Source organism: Mastomys coucha, unplaced genomic scaffold (assembly GCF_008632895.1).
Source record: "Mastomys coucha isolate ucsf_1 unplaced genomic scaffold, UCSF_Mcou_1 pScaffold22, whole genome shotgun sequence".
NCBI classification, from domain to species: domain Eukaryota; kingdom Metazoa; phylum Chordata; class Mammalia; order Rodentia; family Muridae; genus Mastomys; species Mastomys coucha.
In genome coordinates, this window is record NW_022196905.1 from 167,346,526 (window position 1) to 167,365,643 (window position 19,118).

General features: G+C 42.4%; 1 protein-coding gene and 1 non-coding gene across 3 annotated transcripts in view; one reads left to right on the top strand and one right to left on the bottom strand.

Annotated features, from left to right (window-relative positions):
* Positions 1–19,118, top strand: part of Kcnu1 (potassium calcium-activated channel subfamily U member 1) — a 98,683-nt gene that overhangs the window by 45,272 nt on the left and 34,293 nt on the right. The window contains exons 11-19 of one of the 2 annotated variants that reach the window (XM_031339402.1): positions 3,831–3,936; positions 6,438–6,520; positions 7,874–7,943; positions 8,330–8,482; positions 12,307–12,419; positions 13,847–13,915; positions 16,105–16,197; positions 16,296–16,390; positions 18,664–18,775. In XM_031339402.1, the coding sequence (XP_031195262.1) occupies positions 3,831–3,936; positions 6,438–6,520; positions 7,874–7,943; positions 8,330–8,482; positions 12,307–12,419; positions 13,847–13,915; positions 16,105–16,197; positions 16,296–16,390; positions 18,664–18,775 (894 nt within the window). The remainder of the gene's footprint in view (positions 1–3,830; positions 3,937–6,437; positions 6,521–7,873; positions 7,944–8,329; positions 8,483–12,306; positions 12,420–13,846; positions 13,916–16,104; positions 16,198–16,295; positions 16,391–18,663; positions 18,776–19,118) is intronic. The other variant, XM_031339403.1, reaches the window with a different exon arrangement.
* On the bottom strand, positions 3,057–3,164 carry LOC116071660. Its single transcript, XR_004111056.1, has one exon. It is a non-coding gene; the product is annotated as a U6 spliceosomal RNA (small nuclear RNA).

Sequence of the window (19,118 nt, forward strand, 5' to 3'; positions counted from 1 at the left end):
CATGGCTGCATCTGGGTCTCCGAAAATCCTTCCAGCTGCTTCTACCATTCTAGCTACAAAATCTGAAAGGGGCTCCATGGTTCCCTGAATAATTTTAGTCAAATTTCCTGCAACTTCACCCTTGTTAGGCAATGATTTACATGCTCTTGTAGCAAGCATATTAACTTGCTCATACACCTGCAGCAGATATTTTTTTGCTGCTGCGCAAACCTGCCCTGTCCTAATCCAAATCCCAGGCAGGGTTACCAGCTGCTCGATTAGCAGCAGCCTGTTCATTGGATACAGGCGGCCCTGGATCTGTAGGCTCCACCCTAATAGTGGACTTCTCCATTTTCTATACTAGCTTCTCAAGTTCCTCTTCAGAGTCTGAACCACCTTCATCAGTCTGATTCTCAAACTTTGCTGACCTCTCTTCCTTCACCTGTTCTAACGCTTCCTGTCCCTTCTCTACTGCTTTAGAACACATTTTATTCTCCAAGCAGCTCCTAATCAGTTTCCAGATTGGTTGCACTCCACCTCTTATTATTCCTTCCTCCCAGGCGAATTCCAAATCTCTCCCTAATTCATCCCAGCTGGACAGCGTCAGGTGACCCAACACTGCGAACCAAGGGGCAGCGATATCTACCTCTGACAGAAATCTTTCTAGGGTTTCTCTCTTTAAATCTATCTTTTTTTGCTTTTAATAGCTCCTTAAGAGCAACAAACACGGGGCAAAATTGCGAGTTCCCCATATTATCACTTTTGATTTGTCCTTGACGGGACCTTATCGCTCCAATCCGGAGACCTTATTGCCTCTTTACCAAGGATCTTATTGCCTCTTTACCGAGGACCTTCCCTTTTGTCCCACCTTACCTGGGAACTTACCAGTCAACTGCCCTGACTGCAAGGAGTTCTGAGCCGTAGAAGATTTCCCCGTCGAGTTCCCCATACGAGTTCTCCATTCCCTGTACATCTCTCCCCATATGGATCACCATTTGTCGGCCGCCTTACCGACCAGCGGAAATAAGGAGACGACCACAAACCCTTCTCCAAGCAGTTTATTCAGGAACCTTGTACTACAAAATCATTCGTTCATCTTTTCTTCTTTCTTAGCTAGCTTCTCTATATTCCTATTCCTATTACTATTACTATTACCATTCTTCTCTAGCCCCAGCCCTCACGGGTTAAATACTTTCCCTGGTCCCAATCAGTATCAGCTACATTGTGGCAAAGCATAATAGGCTGCGGGAAATCATGCCAGCTTGCATCACAAACTGGAGGCACTCAGCTTTTCCCAATAAGGGCTTGTTTATCTCAATGCTCTCTGCTCTGGCCGGAGACCAGGTGTTCAATATATATATATATATATATATATATATATATATATATGGTAGCAGCTGCAGCTCCCCACAGTTTACAGTCCCAGACATGAATTCCCACTAATAGTAAACTTCACATCCAATCAGAAAGTTGTCACCTTTGTAACGGTCATGTGACTGCTATGCCAGTGGTCACATCTGGCCTGGGTAGATCACTATTATAAGTGTCAGGGTTCACAGCTGGATCAGAAGATGACTTTTCTCCCCCAGTGGCCATGTAAGCCAGACATCAGGAGGAAGCTTTTAAGTCAGCTCTAGCTCTCTCTCTTTCTCTCTCTCTCTCCCCCTTCCCTCTCTCTCTCTCTCTCTCTCTCTCTCTCTCTCTCTCTCTCTCTCTCTCTCTTTCCTGCAGCCAGTGTGTGGTATCTTCAGCAATAGGTGTGTATGCACATGTGAGCACATATGTTTAGGTGCACATGCATGTATGTACATGTAGGTATGGAGGCTAGAAGTCAACCTTGAATGTCATTCCTTAGAAGCCATCAACTTTGTTTTTATGCAAGGTCTCCTATTGGTCTGGAGCTTTTTAAACAGGCTAGGATGACTAGCCAATGAACCCTGGCATTTGCCTATCTCTGTTTCCCCACAGCTTGGATTACAAGCATGGTCCACCATGCTGAGATTTTTTTTTTTTTTTTTGAGACAGGGTTTCTCTGTGTAGCCTTGGCTGTCCTGGAACTCACTCTGTAGACCAGGCTGGCCTCGAACTCAGAAATCCGCCTGCCTCTGCCTCTCAAAGTGCTGGGATTAAATGTGTGAGCTATCACCGCTTGGAGATTTTTTTTTCATGTAGGTGTTCAGGTGCCCTTACAAAGCACTTTCCTGACTGAGCTATTGCCACAGCTGTAACTTCCAAGTTTTTGTATAATTTTTGTTTCTATTCAGAAAAATAAGTTCCTTTTCCATTATTTAAAATGTATTTAAATGTAATTTCTTGTAAGAAATAAACATTTTCAGCCTTGTCATTTAGATCACTGAATCTCTGGAAATTTTCCATATAGTAAGATATATGCATAAAATTTCATCTTTTCTTAAATATACTGCTTTGACCCCTTATCCAGTGAATCCTTCAGCTCACTGGTCAGACATGCTGCCACTCTAAGCAGCTGCATTCTGAATTTTCTAATTTATTAATTTGTCATTAAATTAGTTCATGTTCTGCTGCTGTGAAAAATGTCATCACCAAAAGCAACATGGAGAGAAAGGGTTTATTTTAGTTTATAGTTACAGTCCATCCTCAATAGAAGCCATGGCAGGAACTCAAGGCAAGAATAACCTGAGGCAAAAAACCAGGGAGTAATACTCCTTGTTAATTTGCTCCCTCTGACTTGCCTGGAAGGAAAATTACATTTAAATATATTTTAAGAGGAATAACTGAACCCAGATGTTGAAAGTACTGCAAACTGGGTTAGCTGCTGAGTCATCTCTTCAGTTCTGTTTTTAGATAATAAATTTTAAGCTTGTAGACTATGTCTGCGTTTATCCTAGTACTATTTGTAATCTTAGTATACAAAGCTGTGAATTTCACTAAAGCACATCTGTTGTGGCATATATATTTAATGCTTTTAACATAATTTTTTTCTAAGAATAATTATAAAGGACTATTGTCATATTATCAGGCCAAGGGGTCAGTACTTTTAGCAGGTTGGGTTTTTTTATTTTATTTATTTTTTTATTTTAAATATGACAAACATATTTAAGAGTATGGGATGCTTTATGAATCTGCAAGTCATCTTTGAGCAGGAATCATGCCAACTTCCTCTGTATTATTCCAATCTTAGTATATGTGTTGCTGCAGTGAGCAACAAAGAATATTATCATTGCTTTTTAACTTTTAACTTAATTGTAGATCATAATATGTTCTGTAACTTTTTTACAATATGAGATGTTTTTGAGGGTTGGGAAACTTACTATTTTACTAATTTTTTATTACATCACAGTTTCTAAATGCTATATCTTTTTCTACTTAAGATTATGTTTTAGAGTATGTGTCTGTGCGTGTGGATATGTGCTCTCGAGTGTAGGTGCCCGGGGAAGCCAGAGGAGGGCTTTGGCTCCTCTGGAGCCAGGATTAGCAGATAGCTGGGAGCCATCTTATGTAGGTCATAGGAACCAAAATCAGGTCTTCATGGAGAGCAAGCTGGTGCTCCTAACTACTGTGTGTCTTTCCAGCCCCAGAATGCTGTATCTGGACAATTGAATTGGTTTCGTTATCTAGTGATTCATTTTTACATGGCATTATTTGATTTGTGGGTTTTGGTTTTGAGTCACTATGATTGCTCAGACCTGATCCGTACACCCGTTTGTGGATTGGGTTAGCTGTGTCTGCATCCTCTGGCCATATGGACTCATAATGGAATACAGATGTCTTTTGATGGAACTGGGGATTTAGAATGTACCAAGTCGGTTGTTAGCCTCCGAGCAAGGCCTACCTCTGGGTTTCTGCCTTTGCCACTGAACTGTTTTGTCTAGGACTCTTCCTTCTGTGGAGCTGGAGACCTTACTGAAGTGCCACACTTCCTGCACCACCTTCGTATGCGGCACGGCGCTGAGGATCGAGGATCTGAAGCGAGTTGCAGTAAGATCTAACTCTCTCTCTTTGACCCTTCCCTGAGTCTGGAGTGAAAATAATGGGGCCATGTTGCTGTTCCAGAAGCTATTAGTTCAGGTCCTTTGACTGTAGGAGAGTGCAGTTTCCATGATTTTAGACACTGATCAGGAAAATAATATAATAACTGACTTCTGAATCCTTCCTGACTCATAGCAAGTCAACCTCAATGTTGATCTATTCCACCAAATTCTCTATGGGATTTTATTGTATAACTTAAGAGATCTGGAGAAGGTATAGATAACAAAAGTGTGTGTTCTTTTTCCTCTTTTCTTTAAAAAAAATATTTAAAAAAAACATTTATTTACACAGTGTATGATGAAACCCCTCCCCCTTTGTTTTTATGTATTCTTTAAGGATCTTATATAGGCATAGCATATGTTTTACTTATATTCACTCCACTCCCCATCCAGCTCTTTCTGGATTCCTCCATAACTCCCTTGCAACTCTCTCTCCCTCCCTCTCTCTTTCTCTCTTTTTCTCTCCCTCCCCTCATCAACCTACCAGGAACCACACCCCTAAAATAACTGACTCCCTAGTAGCCATTAACTGTCAATAGCTCCTCCACTATTGGCTTGTGTGCCCCTCCACAATCCATGCTGAAATGTTGACTGGCTCCATCTTGGATAGGTCTTATGCAGGCAAGAAAAACTACCATGAGTTCATAGGTGCAACAACCCTGTCGTGTCCAGAAGATACTGTTTTGTCCCAGAACTCCTCAGCCTTTGGCTGTTTTCACTGGGCACTTGGGCTGTGTCCCCTGAGCCTTGGAGTGACATGGGTGTGATGCAGATGTCCACTGCGTGGCTAATCGTTTGACAGACACTTAGTCTCTGCCCTTTGACCAGTTGCTAGTGTCTGTTTTGATTGCCATCCACTACATAAACTGCTCTGATGAGAAGCTACGCGTAACTGTGGGTATAGGGACACTGCCCTCAGAAGGTGGTTTCATGATATGTCCACTTAGCAAGAGTAGGTTCTCCCGAGTGCCTATGAGCTTCCCAGCCATGGGTTTGGGTTTATGGTACCAGGCATGAGTTTCCTTCTATTCCCAAGCCTTAAATCTAGCCACGGTTGATTATTCTTATATCATTCCTACCATGATTACATCCACGGGCATTGTTTGCTAGGCCAGTTAATACTGTAGCTTGCAAGGCTCATAGCTGGAGAAGACTTCTGCTAGTGACTTTCCCCCAGCAGCCTGTGTAGCTAAAGACGGTCTTTACCATGGGCCCATTGGCTCTCATCAGCTTCCCTTCTCAAATATTGGTATGCCTTTGATAAGATAAACATTAAGACAAATAGCAGAAATCACAGCAAGGCCACAGCTAAAAAAAAAAAAAAAATGAACAAGGGCCAAGTGACTAGTAAAGTTTGATGTTAGATCAAAACTGGTTCCTGGTATCTAAGTAACTAACCTGAACAATTCCATTTAAAGCAAAGGTTTACAGCAGTAGTTCTCAACTGGTGGCTTGCACCCCCTTTGGGGGTGGTCTAACAACCTTTTTAAGGGGCTTAACTAAGACCATTGGAAAACACAGATATTGGCATTATTATTCATGACAGTAACAAAATTACAGTATGAAATAGCAATGAAGATAATTTTTATAGTTGGGGGTCACAACAACATGAGGAACTGTATTGAAGGGTCATAGCATCGGGAGGCTGAGAACCACTGGTCTACAGAGCTAAAAGAAAGATTAAGAAGCTGGGCATGGTGGCACACGTCTTTAATCCCAGCACTTGGGAGGCAGAGGCAGGTGGATTTCTGAGTTCGAGGCCAGCCTGGTCTACAGAGTGAGTTCCAGGACAGCCAGGGCTATACAGAGAAACCCTGTCTGGGATTTGAACTCATGACCATCTGAAGAGCAGTCAGTGCTCTTAACTGCTGAGCCATCTCTCCAGCACCCCAGTTCTGCCATTGTTGTCCTTGAGGTGGATAAGTATACTGGCAGTTGCTGAGAAAGGTCTTAATGCAGACGGAGAGTAAAGGAGATGTGCAGTATAGGAAAGTACAGCTTTAAGCTGCACCCGTTGTAAGGCGACTTTAGATTTCTTTTATCTCTCTCTCTCTCTCTCTTTTTTGGGGGGAGGGGACTTTCAAGACAGGGTTTCTCTGTGTAGCCCTGGCTGTCCTGGAACTCACTCTGTAGACCAGGCTGGCCTCAAACTCAGAAAGCCACCTGCCCCTGCCTCCCAGGTGATGGGATTAAAGGCGTGTGCCACCACTACACGGCTCAACTTTAGATTTCTATAAGAGTGTCTGTGCCTTGTGGCCTGTCAGTTGCAGCCCTCAGAGCAATTGCAGAGCCATAGTCTCAATAGGAAGATGTTTGGCTCCCGACCTTTCCTGAATATGCTCTTTTGCTTGGTGGTAGTTTGATGAAACCATAAAAAAAGCTCCAAAAAGGGAACGTTGGAGTATTCCCCCTGTAAGTAACCTGACAGCTGCTGTTTGATCTGAAGAATAGGTGGAGAATGCAGAGGCTTGCCTGATTCTAGCCAACCCTTTCTGCAGTGACTTACATGCCGAAGACAACTCAAACATTATGAGGTAAGAAACTGCCACTGTTTTGTCTTGTTTGTTTTTGTATACTCCAATGATGGTATTTCTTTCTACACACTGAGGACTAAATGAGGGGAGATGATATCCCTAACTCGCTAGGTTCATCACATGCCAGGTTTCTGCCTGTTTTTCCCCCACATGTACCCCAAAACAATGAAGGCAAGGGACATGAAAACAGGCGTCCTCACTGCACATGACAGTCTCTATATTTTCTCTTGTGCTTCCTATAGATAAGAGCTATATACATTTAAAAAGCAAGCATACCAACACCCTCTTCTCCCCTGGTAAGCATCAAGTGTTAACACTCTACCAACAGAGCTACATTCCCAGCTGTGACAGCAAGTCGGTATTTAGATAGCACCGTTCTAAGTCTTCAGTTCAAAGACAAAGATGGCATATGTGAATCCTGTTCTTATTGGCATTTCTCTTTGGTAGCTTTAGGAAAAGATTATGCGTGGTTGAGTGTGATATGTCTGTGAGCCTTGGCAAGTGTTCTCAAGGTGAATAGAATGAGTGTTCCCAACTTCACTGATTTCCTATCTGTGAGCGGGAACTGTTCCTGTGGTAACAGAAACTCAAAGGATGATTTTGGTGGCTCTGTTCCTCAAGAAAAGCAAATGTATGCAGTTGTAGATGACTCTATACAGGGTAAGAAACAGCTGAGGGCTTCCCCAACACACGCTACACTCAACAGGACATAAATTATAAGCTCTTAACCTACACACTGAGGAAACTGAATTAGACAGCTTATTAGCCACTTCGAACTACAGAGCACAAGGCTAAGGTATATAAAACTGTTTATTTCTTCCTTGTCAGTGGATCTCAGTTTTCTAACTCTAAACCCTGACCTTTCCATAGATTTAGTTGCTTAGTTATTAAAGCTGTTTGCTTTTCTGTGTGTGTCATTATAAAATGCTTCTCGGGAGACAATATGGCGGGGTAGGAGGTGGCTCAGCTGTCAGGAGCACTCCTTGCTCCTTCATGACACTCAGGTTCAATTCCCAAAATTCCAGGGACTCTGACAGCTTCTTCTGGCCTTGTGGAACACATACATATATTTGATTGGAGCGCTCATACACACACACACACACACACACACACACACACACACTAAAAATAAATAAATTAAGAAACCCCGCTACTAAATAGATTGTAGAAACAAGCTAACAATTTTGTAATATCCTGAATTCCTGCCACATGTATTGACAAATAAATTTAACTCTGAATTGAATTATAGTACAGAGCCAATACAATGCATGGCTATTGAGCACATTCTGTGTGTATGTGTGTTTTTAGGGTGCATGGCTATTGAGCATATTCTGTGTGTATGTATGTTTTTAGGGTGCTCTCTATCAAGAACTCTTATCCACAGACCAGAATCATCATTCAGATACTTCAGTCTCAAAACAAGGTAACATGGCAGTTTATACATCTGCTTGTCTCGTCTTTAGATCTCTTCATGGGTCTACAGATTAAAACATTGCAGCAATAGATGAAATCTGGAGTCTCTTTAGAATAGCAGATCACTTGGGGGACTCGAAATAGGGACAAAATGAGTTCAGCCATTAGGCTTGATTTATACAACTACAGCTTTTTGTTTGTTTGTTTGTTCCCAAAGTGGAATACTGGAGGCAGTCTGGCCACTTCCCAATGCTGACTTGGTTCCAGTCAACATCCTTTGATGTTGGTACTACCCCAAAGCGAAGAGTAAATTAGTTAAAGAAAGTGTCTATCTGGAAGAGGGTTCTTGTGTTGTCTGCATTCCCAATGCCTGACTTGGTTTCTACCATGAAACAGGTTTTCCTGTCAAAAATCCCCAACTGGGACTGGAATACTGGAGACAACATCATCTGCTTTGCAGAGCTAAAGCTTGGATTCATGGCCCAGGGCTGCTTGGTGCCAGGGCTGTGCACCTTTCTTACAACTCTGTTTATTGAACAAAATCAAAAGGTAACTTTATCAACTTCCCCCCATAAAGGGATCCAGAGTAGAAAAAAAATTGGAGAATGAAGAAAGTCTCCAAGAAATGGGATTTGCCTCTTGGGCAGGGAAGGACTGGCGGGTCTGGATTCAAGTTCCAGGCATACCCCTAGACTGGAAGAAGTCATTGTTAAAACATCTGCAGCATCTGTCTGCAAAGAAGGGAGACTGACTGACTCTGCTTCCCACCTACATCCCAGGATGCTGTGATAGAAATATTTTCATAAACTCAGAAGTACTTTGAGCTGAGAGTAGAAATGTAAATAAATAGCTTTAGTCTCAACAGAGAAGTAATATTTAAATATGAATGAATATAAAGTAATCAGTAAACAGTGATTCTATTAATAAAATAGAGATGATATAAATAATAACTAAAATTGAATTAATTAATAGGTTACTTTAGGGAAAATCTATTCGGTAGCAGGAACAGAGGTCATCAGTCAAGTGTTTATTATATCTTCTGTTGCCTTTCAGTGGTGTTTCCAGGAAGTACCCAGCCCAGGTGTGGTGGGGTGGGGTGGGAACGTTAACCAACCTGGTTGTCTAGGAAGCCCGTGAACAGCACACCAGGAGTCATCTGGTTCACAGAGTATTTGTCTCTGACGCTGGGTATCCACCTTCCACTTCCTACCTTAGATCATAGATCCTTTGACTGGGGCAAAATAAGAGGTAAATGGGGCTTGCTTTTTAAAATCCTATGGGGTGGCCATCAAGTATGCTTTCCATGAATGTTCCTGGGTTAGGTGGCAGGGTCTCCTGTCACTCCTGCAGAGCTGCCTTCTAGTCCATTTCATTCTCGTTCCACATTTGCTACTTCATATGCCAATTTTCCTCTTGGCCTCTCTGGACTTTATTTCCTTCATTTAATACAGATTTTTACATCTTTTATTCCCTGGTGTTACTTAGGAAAAGCAAGAATATGGGAAGATGCTCAGATTGGCAGACTGATAACTCTTGGAGAAACACAATTTTTCAGTAATTCTTTCTGAAAATAAGAAGATGTCATGTAGAGATAAAGAGGAAGTGAGCACCCGGCAGTAGGGAGTGGGCCTGGATGTTTCTGCGATAAGCAGGATCTTGTCTTTACTTTGTGTTGACTGTATGGTTTAGATGCCTTGTACAGTGTGCAAAGCAAGTGACAGACTTCAGTGTCCTCCTCTGACCATTGTGACTTTAACAGCTATGATTACAAAAAAAAAACCAAAAACAAATGAAATGCGGATCCTATAGGGAATCCTATAGTTGTTTCCTTTAGGGCAATGCAGTGCAGATGTAAAACCCATCCTACCCCTGCATTTCTTTGCTATTTGACATGGGCTTGTTAATCCCCATAAGCATGATCCCATGTCAATGTGCACCAAGAAGTGACTTTGAGAGCATAGGAGATAACTTGTGGTCTCCATATTTTAAAGAGATGAAATCTGAAACTCCCTTTTAGGAACCCTCAACTGGGTAGAATCATGGCAGAGCTTGCCAGTCCTATCTGTGGTACATTTTGTTTTGTGACAAACTTTGCTTTACAAACTCAAAAAATTGTCAGTGTGAAGAGCTATATGCCTCTCATTAGGCACTTGCTTTCCCTGGCCCCATTTCTCTATCTACAAGATGAAAATCATATTTCTCACAACCAGGTTTCTCCAGTCATTGCATGTGCACATGTCAAACGCCTATGCGCTCATATTAGAGGGTCTCAAATTAGTGTCACGTGTTTTAATTATGTTCATTTTATTGTGAGACATTGTAGACAGAAGAACAGTCCTGTCACTTCTAGGCCCAGAAGATTACTTACACATCAGTTTAGTTTAAATTTACCCTGGCTGGATTATGTGAGTCCCAAGATTGTTCTGGCTTAAATTCATTTTGTCCGCTTGCTGCCCTTTGGGAGCTTTAAGCTTCATCAGCATCTTTCCAAAGCCAGAGCCACTCAGACTAGAAACCCTAGGCCAGTTTCTTCAGTAGTTGAGCCATCAATGGCCTGTCCTTCTTGTGCCAGATGCTATTGGAGAGACTGGAAAAAGAGCAGGAGATTCACTTAGATCTCAGGACAGAGGCAAGGAGTAGGAAAGAGCAGCAAATGATCAGGAATAGGTGACCAGTTAAAACCGGCTAAAGCGGGGTGATTTTCAAACCACAAGATAACCATCAAGGAGAATGTCTTGAGTTCACCATTTCTCTCCATAGCAAGAGTTTCTCTAGAGAATCTAGAAGTTTCTTTCTTTATGATTCTGGCTTATGTCATACTCTGTGGAGCTAGCACTGTGGGTGGGGTTCATGTGGTAGCAAGTAGGGAGATGAGGAGCTGCCTTACGAAAAATCCGAAGAGAAGTTTCTAGCAACCTGCGCCAGCTAGCCTTCAGCTTTGTTACGATCATTCTAGAGCTATGGTATAGCTTAGGGGCCGGGTGTTGCATGTGCAAGGTCCAGAGACCCAATGTAACACTGGAGAAAAGCCATCTCCCCTCTCTTCTCTCTCTGGACACCTGCTGGCCTAGGTTTCCGCATTATTATTAACCCCGATTGGTCAGTACCATCTTGTATTTCTATATACCTGTGAAGGGTTCTCACTCTTTAGTAGAAGACACAGCTATTTTTTTTTCCTTTGCAGTATGTGATTTTTTCAGTAGAAAGTAATTTAATAGTCAGTTAATCAAAGTCAATCGTAAGCTGTCATATCCACAGGGTTACAACTTAAGTTTCCACATGGTCCCTTCGATGTACTGTTAATATTTTAAAAACAACACACACACACACACACACACACACACACACACACACACACATACACACACACACACACCACAACTTAAACAGTAAGGCTACTGTGTTAAAGTTAGCAGTGGGCCAAAGAAAATAATTCTAATTCAACATGAAAACTTAGATGTTTTTAACTTAAAAATGTAGCTCTTACCTCAAAGGGACTAAGAGATACTTTATTCTAGAGCCACATTTGAGTGACTAGGGCCTGGGAGCAGATTTAGGTGACCCCAAATGTTCCTGTATGGAGTTTTCATAAGAACAAGGAAAGTCATAAATCAAGACATTGGCAGCACTGGAGAGATGGCTCAGTGGTTAAGAGCATTGGCTGCTCTTCCAAATGACCTGGGTTCAATTCCCAACACCCACATGGCAGTTCACAACTGTCTGGCATTCCAGTTCCAGGGGATCTGACACCCTCACACAGACATACATGGAGGCAGACCACCAATGTGCATTAAACAAACAAGCAATCAAATAAATAAATACCACACTGGCAAAACCACCTGAGAAGCGGGTTCCAGGCAGGCAGAGAGATCTCAGCTGTAGGCCTCAGCTGCTATCTGATAGCTTGCCGAGCCCTTCAATTGGCAGAGAATAGGGCTTTATTAAGTTAGGACATTCCAGAAGTTCTTATTTATTTATCAGGAGGTTAGGTCAGACACAGAGGTAGGTAAGGCACGGCTTCTTAAGAGCGCTGTGAGAAACTGGAACTAGGCTCTGGAGCTGCAACCTTCCAAATAAATCCCCACAGGCACTAATGCTTCCATTAGCCAATCGGCCTCTGCCAACACAGCTTCTTTCCGGGAATTCTCCAACACAATGCCACCTGGGAAGAAACTAAAAGGTGCTGCGTCTACATCATCGTGGACGCCACTGAAAACGGATGCGTTTCACTCCTCCTTCAACATTGCTCCACAGGAACACTAGGATGTGTCTCCCCTTTGTGGGCTACATGCGGTGAGAACTGTACTTAGCAGCCTGTGTGCTAATGTCGGCTTCCCTTATCAACATACTCTATATGGCCTTGCATTTTCTAGGTTTTTCCTAAGCATCCCTGGCAAAGATATTTCTTGAATGGCTTGAAGAACAAAATTCTGACGCAGCGCCTCTCTAACGACTTCATTGGGATGACGTTTCCTCAGGTCTCCCGGTATGGTAATGAAGCCCTCCCCCCCAACCCCCAGTTCCATCTCAGCCCGCACTGTTGATGGAGGATGTTCTAGAGGCAGGCTCCAGTACGAACTCTGGAGATGTAAGAGCAGTGAAGCCAGTGCCTCCAGAACAGTGGATCTCAACCTTCCCAAGGCTGTGGCCCTTAAATACAGTTCCTTGTGTTGTGGTGACCTCCATCTATGACATTATTTCGTTCCTACTTCATAACTGTAATTTTGCTACCATTGTGAATTGTAGTGTAAATATCTGTGTTTTCCGATGATCCCTGTGAAAGGGTCACTCAGCCCCCTAAGGGGTAAAGACCCACAGGTTGAGAACTGCTGGAATAGAAGCTTTGTAATGAAATTGTCCTGGATATCCAGTTGTAGCTCTAAACACACACTAGATGCACAGTCTATTTGTAAAACATTCATCTCTTCCCATTTTCCGTTTTCTGTCTGTAAAGTTACGAATTATGATTCGCAGGTGAAATTTTGGGGATGGGAAGATCCTGGAGAAGAACCCAGAGCCTTGAGTGTGTGAGGCGAGTCCTCTACCACCCACTTACATCCCTGGCTCTCACGTAGGATTATTATTATTTTTAATTATTTATTTATTTATGTATATGAGTACACTATCACTGTCTTCAGATACACCAGAAGAAGACATCAGATTGCATTGTAGATGGTTGTAAGCCACCATGTGGTTGCTGGGAATTGAACTCAAGACCTCTGGAAGAGCAATTATTGCTCTTAACCACTGAGCCATCTCTCCGGCCCTTATGTAGGATGCTTTTTTGTTTGTTTGTTTGTTTTTTGAGACAGGGTTTCTCTGTTTAGCCCTGGCTGTCCTGGAACTCACTCTGTAGACCAGGCTGGCCTTGGACTCAGAAATCCACCTGCCTCTGCCTCCCAAGAGCTGGGATTAAAGGCATGCACCACCACTGCCCCAACTTATATAGGATTCTTGATGTTTGAGTAATATATAGAAACATTTAGAATAATAACTGGCTTATAGTAGGCATATGACAAATTAGATTCCATTTTGTACTCCCTAGGATCAGTGTACCTGGTTATGAATCATAATGTAAATATCTGATATGCAGGATATCTGAAGTGATGATACCCCTGCAAAAAGCTCATTTGTCAACCCCCCTCAGGGGTCGTGACCCACAGGTTGAGAACCAGTCCTGTCGATGGTGGCACCTCTTACCACATGCCAGACAGCTTCACCTCTGTCCCATTTGCTATTCTTGCTAAAATGTATGCCAGGTAGTTTCAACTTCATATGGAAATCTGTAGTTAGGGGTGACTTCCTCTGCTGAGCCCGGGGTTTTCTCCGCAGCACGGAGCTTAAGGATTGGTTATGTTCATGTTGACTAGCCTCCTGCTTGCCTCTTCATAACGCTTCTGTGTTCCTTCCTAGGCTCTGCTTTGTGAAGCTGCACCTCATGTTGATCGCCATCCAGCACAAGCCCCTCTTTCACAATCATTGGTACTGATAAAGTCCTCAGGGCTTCAGGGTTTTTCTGTTTCTGTTGTTGAGGTGGGGGAGGCTGACTGTTGTTGATAGAGTAGAGGGGATATTATCAGACCGTTGGCATTTCCCAGGAACCTGTAGGTTATGAACTTATAGCTGGATATGGTAGCACTGATTTATATTCTAAGTACCCAAAAGCTTGAGGAAGGGAGATCAGTGTAAGACTAGGCCTGGCTATAGAGCAAGAGTTCATCTCAAAATCAAAAATAAATAAATAAATAAATAAATAAATAAATAAATAATAAAAATAAAAATAGGCCGGGTGCACACCTTTAATCCCAGCACTTAGGAGGCAGAGGCAGGAGGATTTCTGAGTTTGAGGCCAGCCTGGTCTACAAAGTGAGTTCCAGGACAGCCAGGGCTAAACAGAGAAACCCTGTCTCAAAAAACCAAAACATAAAAAATAAAATAAAAATAAAAATAAAAAACCCTAAGATAAAATAAGTTTATGAGTTCTTGCAAATAAAACCAGGTATATTATTGTTAATAATGGGGTATTTCTTTTTGGGTTAGGACCAAGATTCTATATATTTTGTGACAATATCTTTTTTTTTATTTTGTTTTTTTGTTTTTTTGTTTTTTCAAGACAGGGTTTCTCTGTGTAGTCCAGACCAGGTACATAAGAGTATATGTCAAAAAATGAAAACAAATACATAAACAAATTTACTTTTCTCTTGTTAACTTTGGAAGGAAGTCAATATCTTAAGGCAACAATATCTTTATAAATAGATATTTACACTTGACCTTTGACAAAAGGCCAAGAAGAAAGAAATAGATGTTTAACATGAACTCAGAGATCTCTCCCCACCCCCTCAAAAGGAGCTGTCCAAAAGCCCCTGGACACATTAGACATGTGCTTGCTAATGGAGATATTTAGGGGCCACAAATCCATGTTCTTCCCTTAGAAAGTCAAAACCCAATCATACCATCCTTAATAGTCTCAATCAGTATTCACCAATGCCCTACATTGTCTCAGGTAAAGACCTGCCAAAGCAGTGGTCTGCATCTCCCGGCAGAAGTGAGACACTTTTGTTCTGGAGCCCATGTCTGCTCACAAAGATTTTCTCATCCCTAGTTTACTCTGAACTATGCTGATAACAGAAGAAGCCAGAATTAGGGCTTGACTTCCTTCCAAAGTTAACAAGAGAAAAGTAAATTTGTTTATGTATTTATATATATTTAATTGGGGGTGGCTTACAGGTTCAGAGGTTTAGTTCATTATTGTCATGGTGGGAAGCATGGCAGTGTGTAGGCAGACAGGGTGCTAGAGAAGCTGAGAGTTCTACATCCAGATGGCAGGCAGCAGGAAGCACACTTCCTCCAACAAGGCCACACCCACTCCAAGGCCAGACTTACTCTAACAAGGATACACCCGAGTCAACAAGCCCCACCCACTCCAACAAGGCCACACCTTCTAATAGTGCCACTCCCTATGGGCCTAGTTGGCCATTTTTACACAAACCACCACACTGAGGAGCAAAGCATCCTGCAGCACAGTGCTTCATCAGGAAAGACATAGGTCAAATTTAGGACTGTTTCCAAGCACATAAGCCATAAGGAAAGAGGAGAAACATCTGACTCCACATTGATAACTAGTTGTACTTCTAAGACAACTTCATCTTTTTTGTTTTATTGTGGTTCTGGGGCTGGGACCCAGCAGCTCAAGCACACTGCCATTGAGCTACATTCCCATCAGAAAATGGTCATCCTGATGTAGCCACTGCTACATCACTGAGCTATACCCCAGACCTGCTTAGATACAGTTCAGTTTTAAAGGCAGCTGGTCCAAGAATGGATTCCTCTAGCATTTCCATAATGCATGGTCATGCCTACTTTGTCATGGTTGCCACGGCAACAAGGCATCAAGCACCTGGGTGAGTGAATCCATCTCAGATTCATGACCCAATCCAAAGGAGGAGCTTTTCTTCTGCCCAGCAACCAAGCTCTTCCCTGACTCCTCAGCGTTATTTAGTGACAGAGTAACTATAGTCAAATTCACCTTTCCCACTGTGTTTGGTGGTCAAACAGACTTAAATCTATGAATATGGCAAATTGGAGAACCCCTTGTTAACGACAGCAAGAAACATCAAAGATTGCTACAGATCTTAGCAGGAAAACGAAGGTCTTTGTTCTTCCATTTCCAGCAGCACTCTGATACTAAATCCATCATCCCAAGTGAGGCTGAATAAGGACACCCTAGGGTTCTTCATTGCGGAATCCACCAAAGAGGTCAAAAGGTACCACGCTGCCTTTTGCTTATGAAGAGAAACATATGCAGAACGTAAGAGGAGGCTGGGTGAGCATCACGCCTTCTTTATTTATTCTTGTTGCCCAGGGCCTTATTTTACTGTTCCAACTGTCACAGCGATGTATGTAATCCTGAGCTAATTGGGAAGTGCAGCTGCAAAGTCAGGAGCCGACAACTCATAGGTAAGTCTGTTTTACACCTGTCATCAACCCATCCTCTGAGGTCTGCTGGAGGAAGGGAGAGAGGCTGCTATCACTGAGAAGAGAACCACTATTGGAACCTGGCCAAAATAAGGCATGTGCTTCCCACTGGGGATTCAAGACTGATCTTTTAAAGCCGGAAAGCAAAACAAAACAAAAAAACCAACCAAGCAACCAAAGGCTTCCTAGTTGCCCAGTTACAGGCCAGGAGAATGAATTTCAAAGAGACATAGTAATGGATCACAGAGCCAGAAATAATAGCATCATCAAACTGCACTCCAGCCATGCTGGCTTCCAGCCTACCACTCTTTCCCTACAATACACTGGCTTTTGTAACTTCAGCCTAAATATTTAGCCCATATTTGACTGCTAGAGTGTGGGCAATTTTGAAGTCTATCTGTTCTGTCACTGTGTTGCGGGAAGGTAACTCTGGTTGAACTCAGTGGCTCACTAATGGCTCTTTCCACTTTGATGCAGGAAAAGAAAATTTAACCCTAAACAGTAATGATAACGTAATCCCTTCTACTTTAAAAATTTGTCTTTTCTGGGTGCAGTCATAGTCTTGGGATAAAACTTCAGTATCTTAAAACATAAGCTTGATCAATTCCAAATGTGACTTTCCTGGCAAAAATACGTTTTACAGGTTAAACTTCTATATCTCCTTTTCAACCTGATATTGTCCCTTTATTTATTTACATAATTCTTGAGACACCTTTTCTCAAGAAAACAATTATATATCAAGTAAAACACTGTGTGCTAGCTAGTTTTATGTCAACCTGAACCTTGAATTGTCTGAGAGGAAGGAATCATCACTGAGAAATGCCTGCAAACTTGCTTTGCTCTGTAGGCAAGTTTGAGAGGCATTATCTCAGTTACTCATTGATGTGGAAGAGTCCAGCCCTCAGGAGGTGGAGCCACTCCAGGTCATGCATTAAACATGCTAAACCTGAGAGCACAGGGATAAGGTATTGTTCCAAATATACTATATGAAAGAAATCATATTTACAATGTAATGAAGCAAACTAGACTCATTTGTAAGTCTTTAGATGTCTTTATATCTCTTTAAACAAGCTACTATTTTTAGATGCACTTTTATTTACATGCATGTGTCTATGTGAGTATATGCCATGCCTGTAGATGCCAGAAGAGGGCACTGTATTCCCTGGGAGCTGGAGTTGCAGGCAGTTGTGAGCTACTTAGTGTGGGTGCCAGGAACCAAATTTGGATCCTCTGAAGAGTGATGTGGTGGTTTGAATAGGTATGGCCCCGTAGACTCGTGTGTTTAAATGCTTGGCCCATGGGGAGTGGCACTATTAGGAGGTGTTGCCCTTTTGGAGTAGGTGTGGCTTTGTTGGGAGAATTATGTCACTGTGGGGACAGGCTTTGAGGTCTCCTACACTTAAGCTCTGCCCAGGGAGGAACACAGTCTCCTGCTGTCTGCGGATGAAGATATAGAACTCTCAGCTCCTCTCACACCATGTCTGCCTGCATGCTGCCATGCTCCTTGACTTGACAATAATGGACTAAACCTCTAAACTGCAGGCTACCCCACCTGAATGTCCTTGATAAGAGTTGCCGTGGTCATGTTGTCTCTTCACAGTAATGAAACCCTAAGACAAGTGGCTACTGCTCTTGAACATAGGGCCGTCTCTCCAGCCTTCTGGCCTTTTTCTTCCCCAAGATCATTCCTGCCCCCCATTTCATATTGCATCTTATCTTGGCTGGAAAAGATAAAGACCTTGATAAAAGAACAACTCATACTTAGCAGTCGTCCCAGCCGGGCAGTGGTGGTGCACTCCTTTAATCCCAGCACTTGGGAGGCAGAGGCAGGCGGATTTCTGAGTTCGAAGCCAGCCTGGTCTACAGAGTGAGTTCCAGGACAGCTAGGGCTATACAGAGAAACCCTATCTCTAAAAACCAAAAAAAAAAAAAAAAAACAAAAAACAACTCATACTTAGCGGTCAAAAATTGTATCTTGAAAACTACGATCACGAAGTAGCAACTAAAATAATTTTATGGTTAGGGGGTTACAACATGAGGAAAGGGTTTCAGTGTTAGGAAGGTTGAGAACCACTGCTCTATATGGAAACCAAAGACTTCGCTATAATTTATCTTTTCAGACTAGCTAGGGGTTTCCAGAGTCTTCCTAGGCAGGTACCTATAAATGACTCAGCCAAGGGAGAATGGTTAAAAAGTCCCCAGGAAGGAGATGACAGATGAAATGCCCACTCACTGCGGTTGCTGTATTCTTGCAGCACCAACCATCATGATGATGAAAAGCAGCTTGGACGATTTCACCACTTCTTCACAAATTCACGCTTCTATGTCAAGAGAACAGCCTAGCTCGGTCACCATTACGACCACCAGGTAAGGACCCTAGGATACGATGTCTTATGTTACTCAGCATTACAAATTCAACTTGGATTAAAACACTTGCTTTATTAGTCCCTCTATAGACCAACAGAGTTGCTGTTTACAAAGTAAATTCATCTTTGCTTTAGCCCTGTATCAAAAACTTTTTTCCAACTGTGGCTCAGACCTCTCGGCCAGTAATAACTCGACACTGGGCACCCAACTTCCTTTCAGGTCATCTGTCAGGTACTCCATAATGAAAGTTAGAGATAATTCTTAGCTATTCCTAAATAGCATTTTTGTTATTAATCAACTCCTACTTCTAACAAATTGGTACAGGGATTGCCTAACTTTTTAA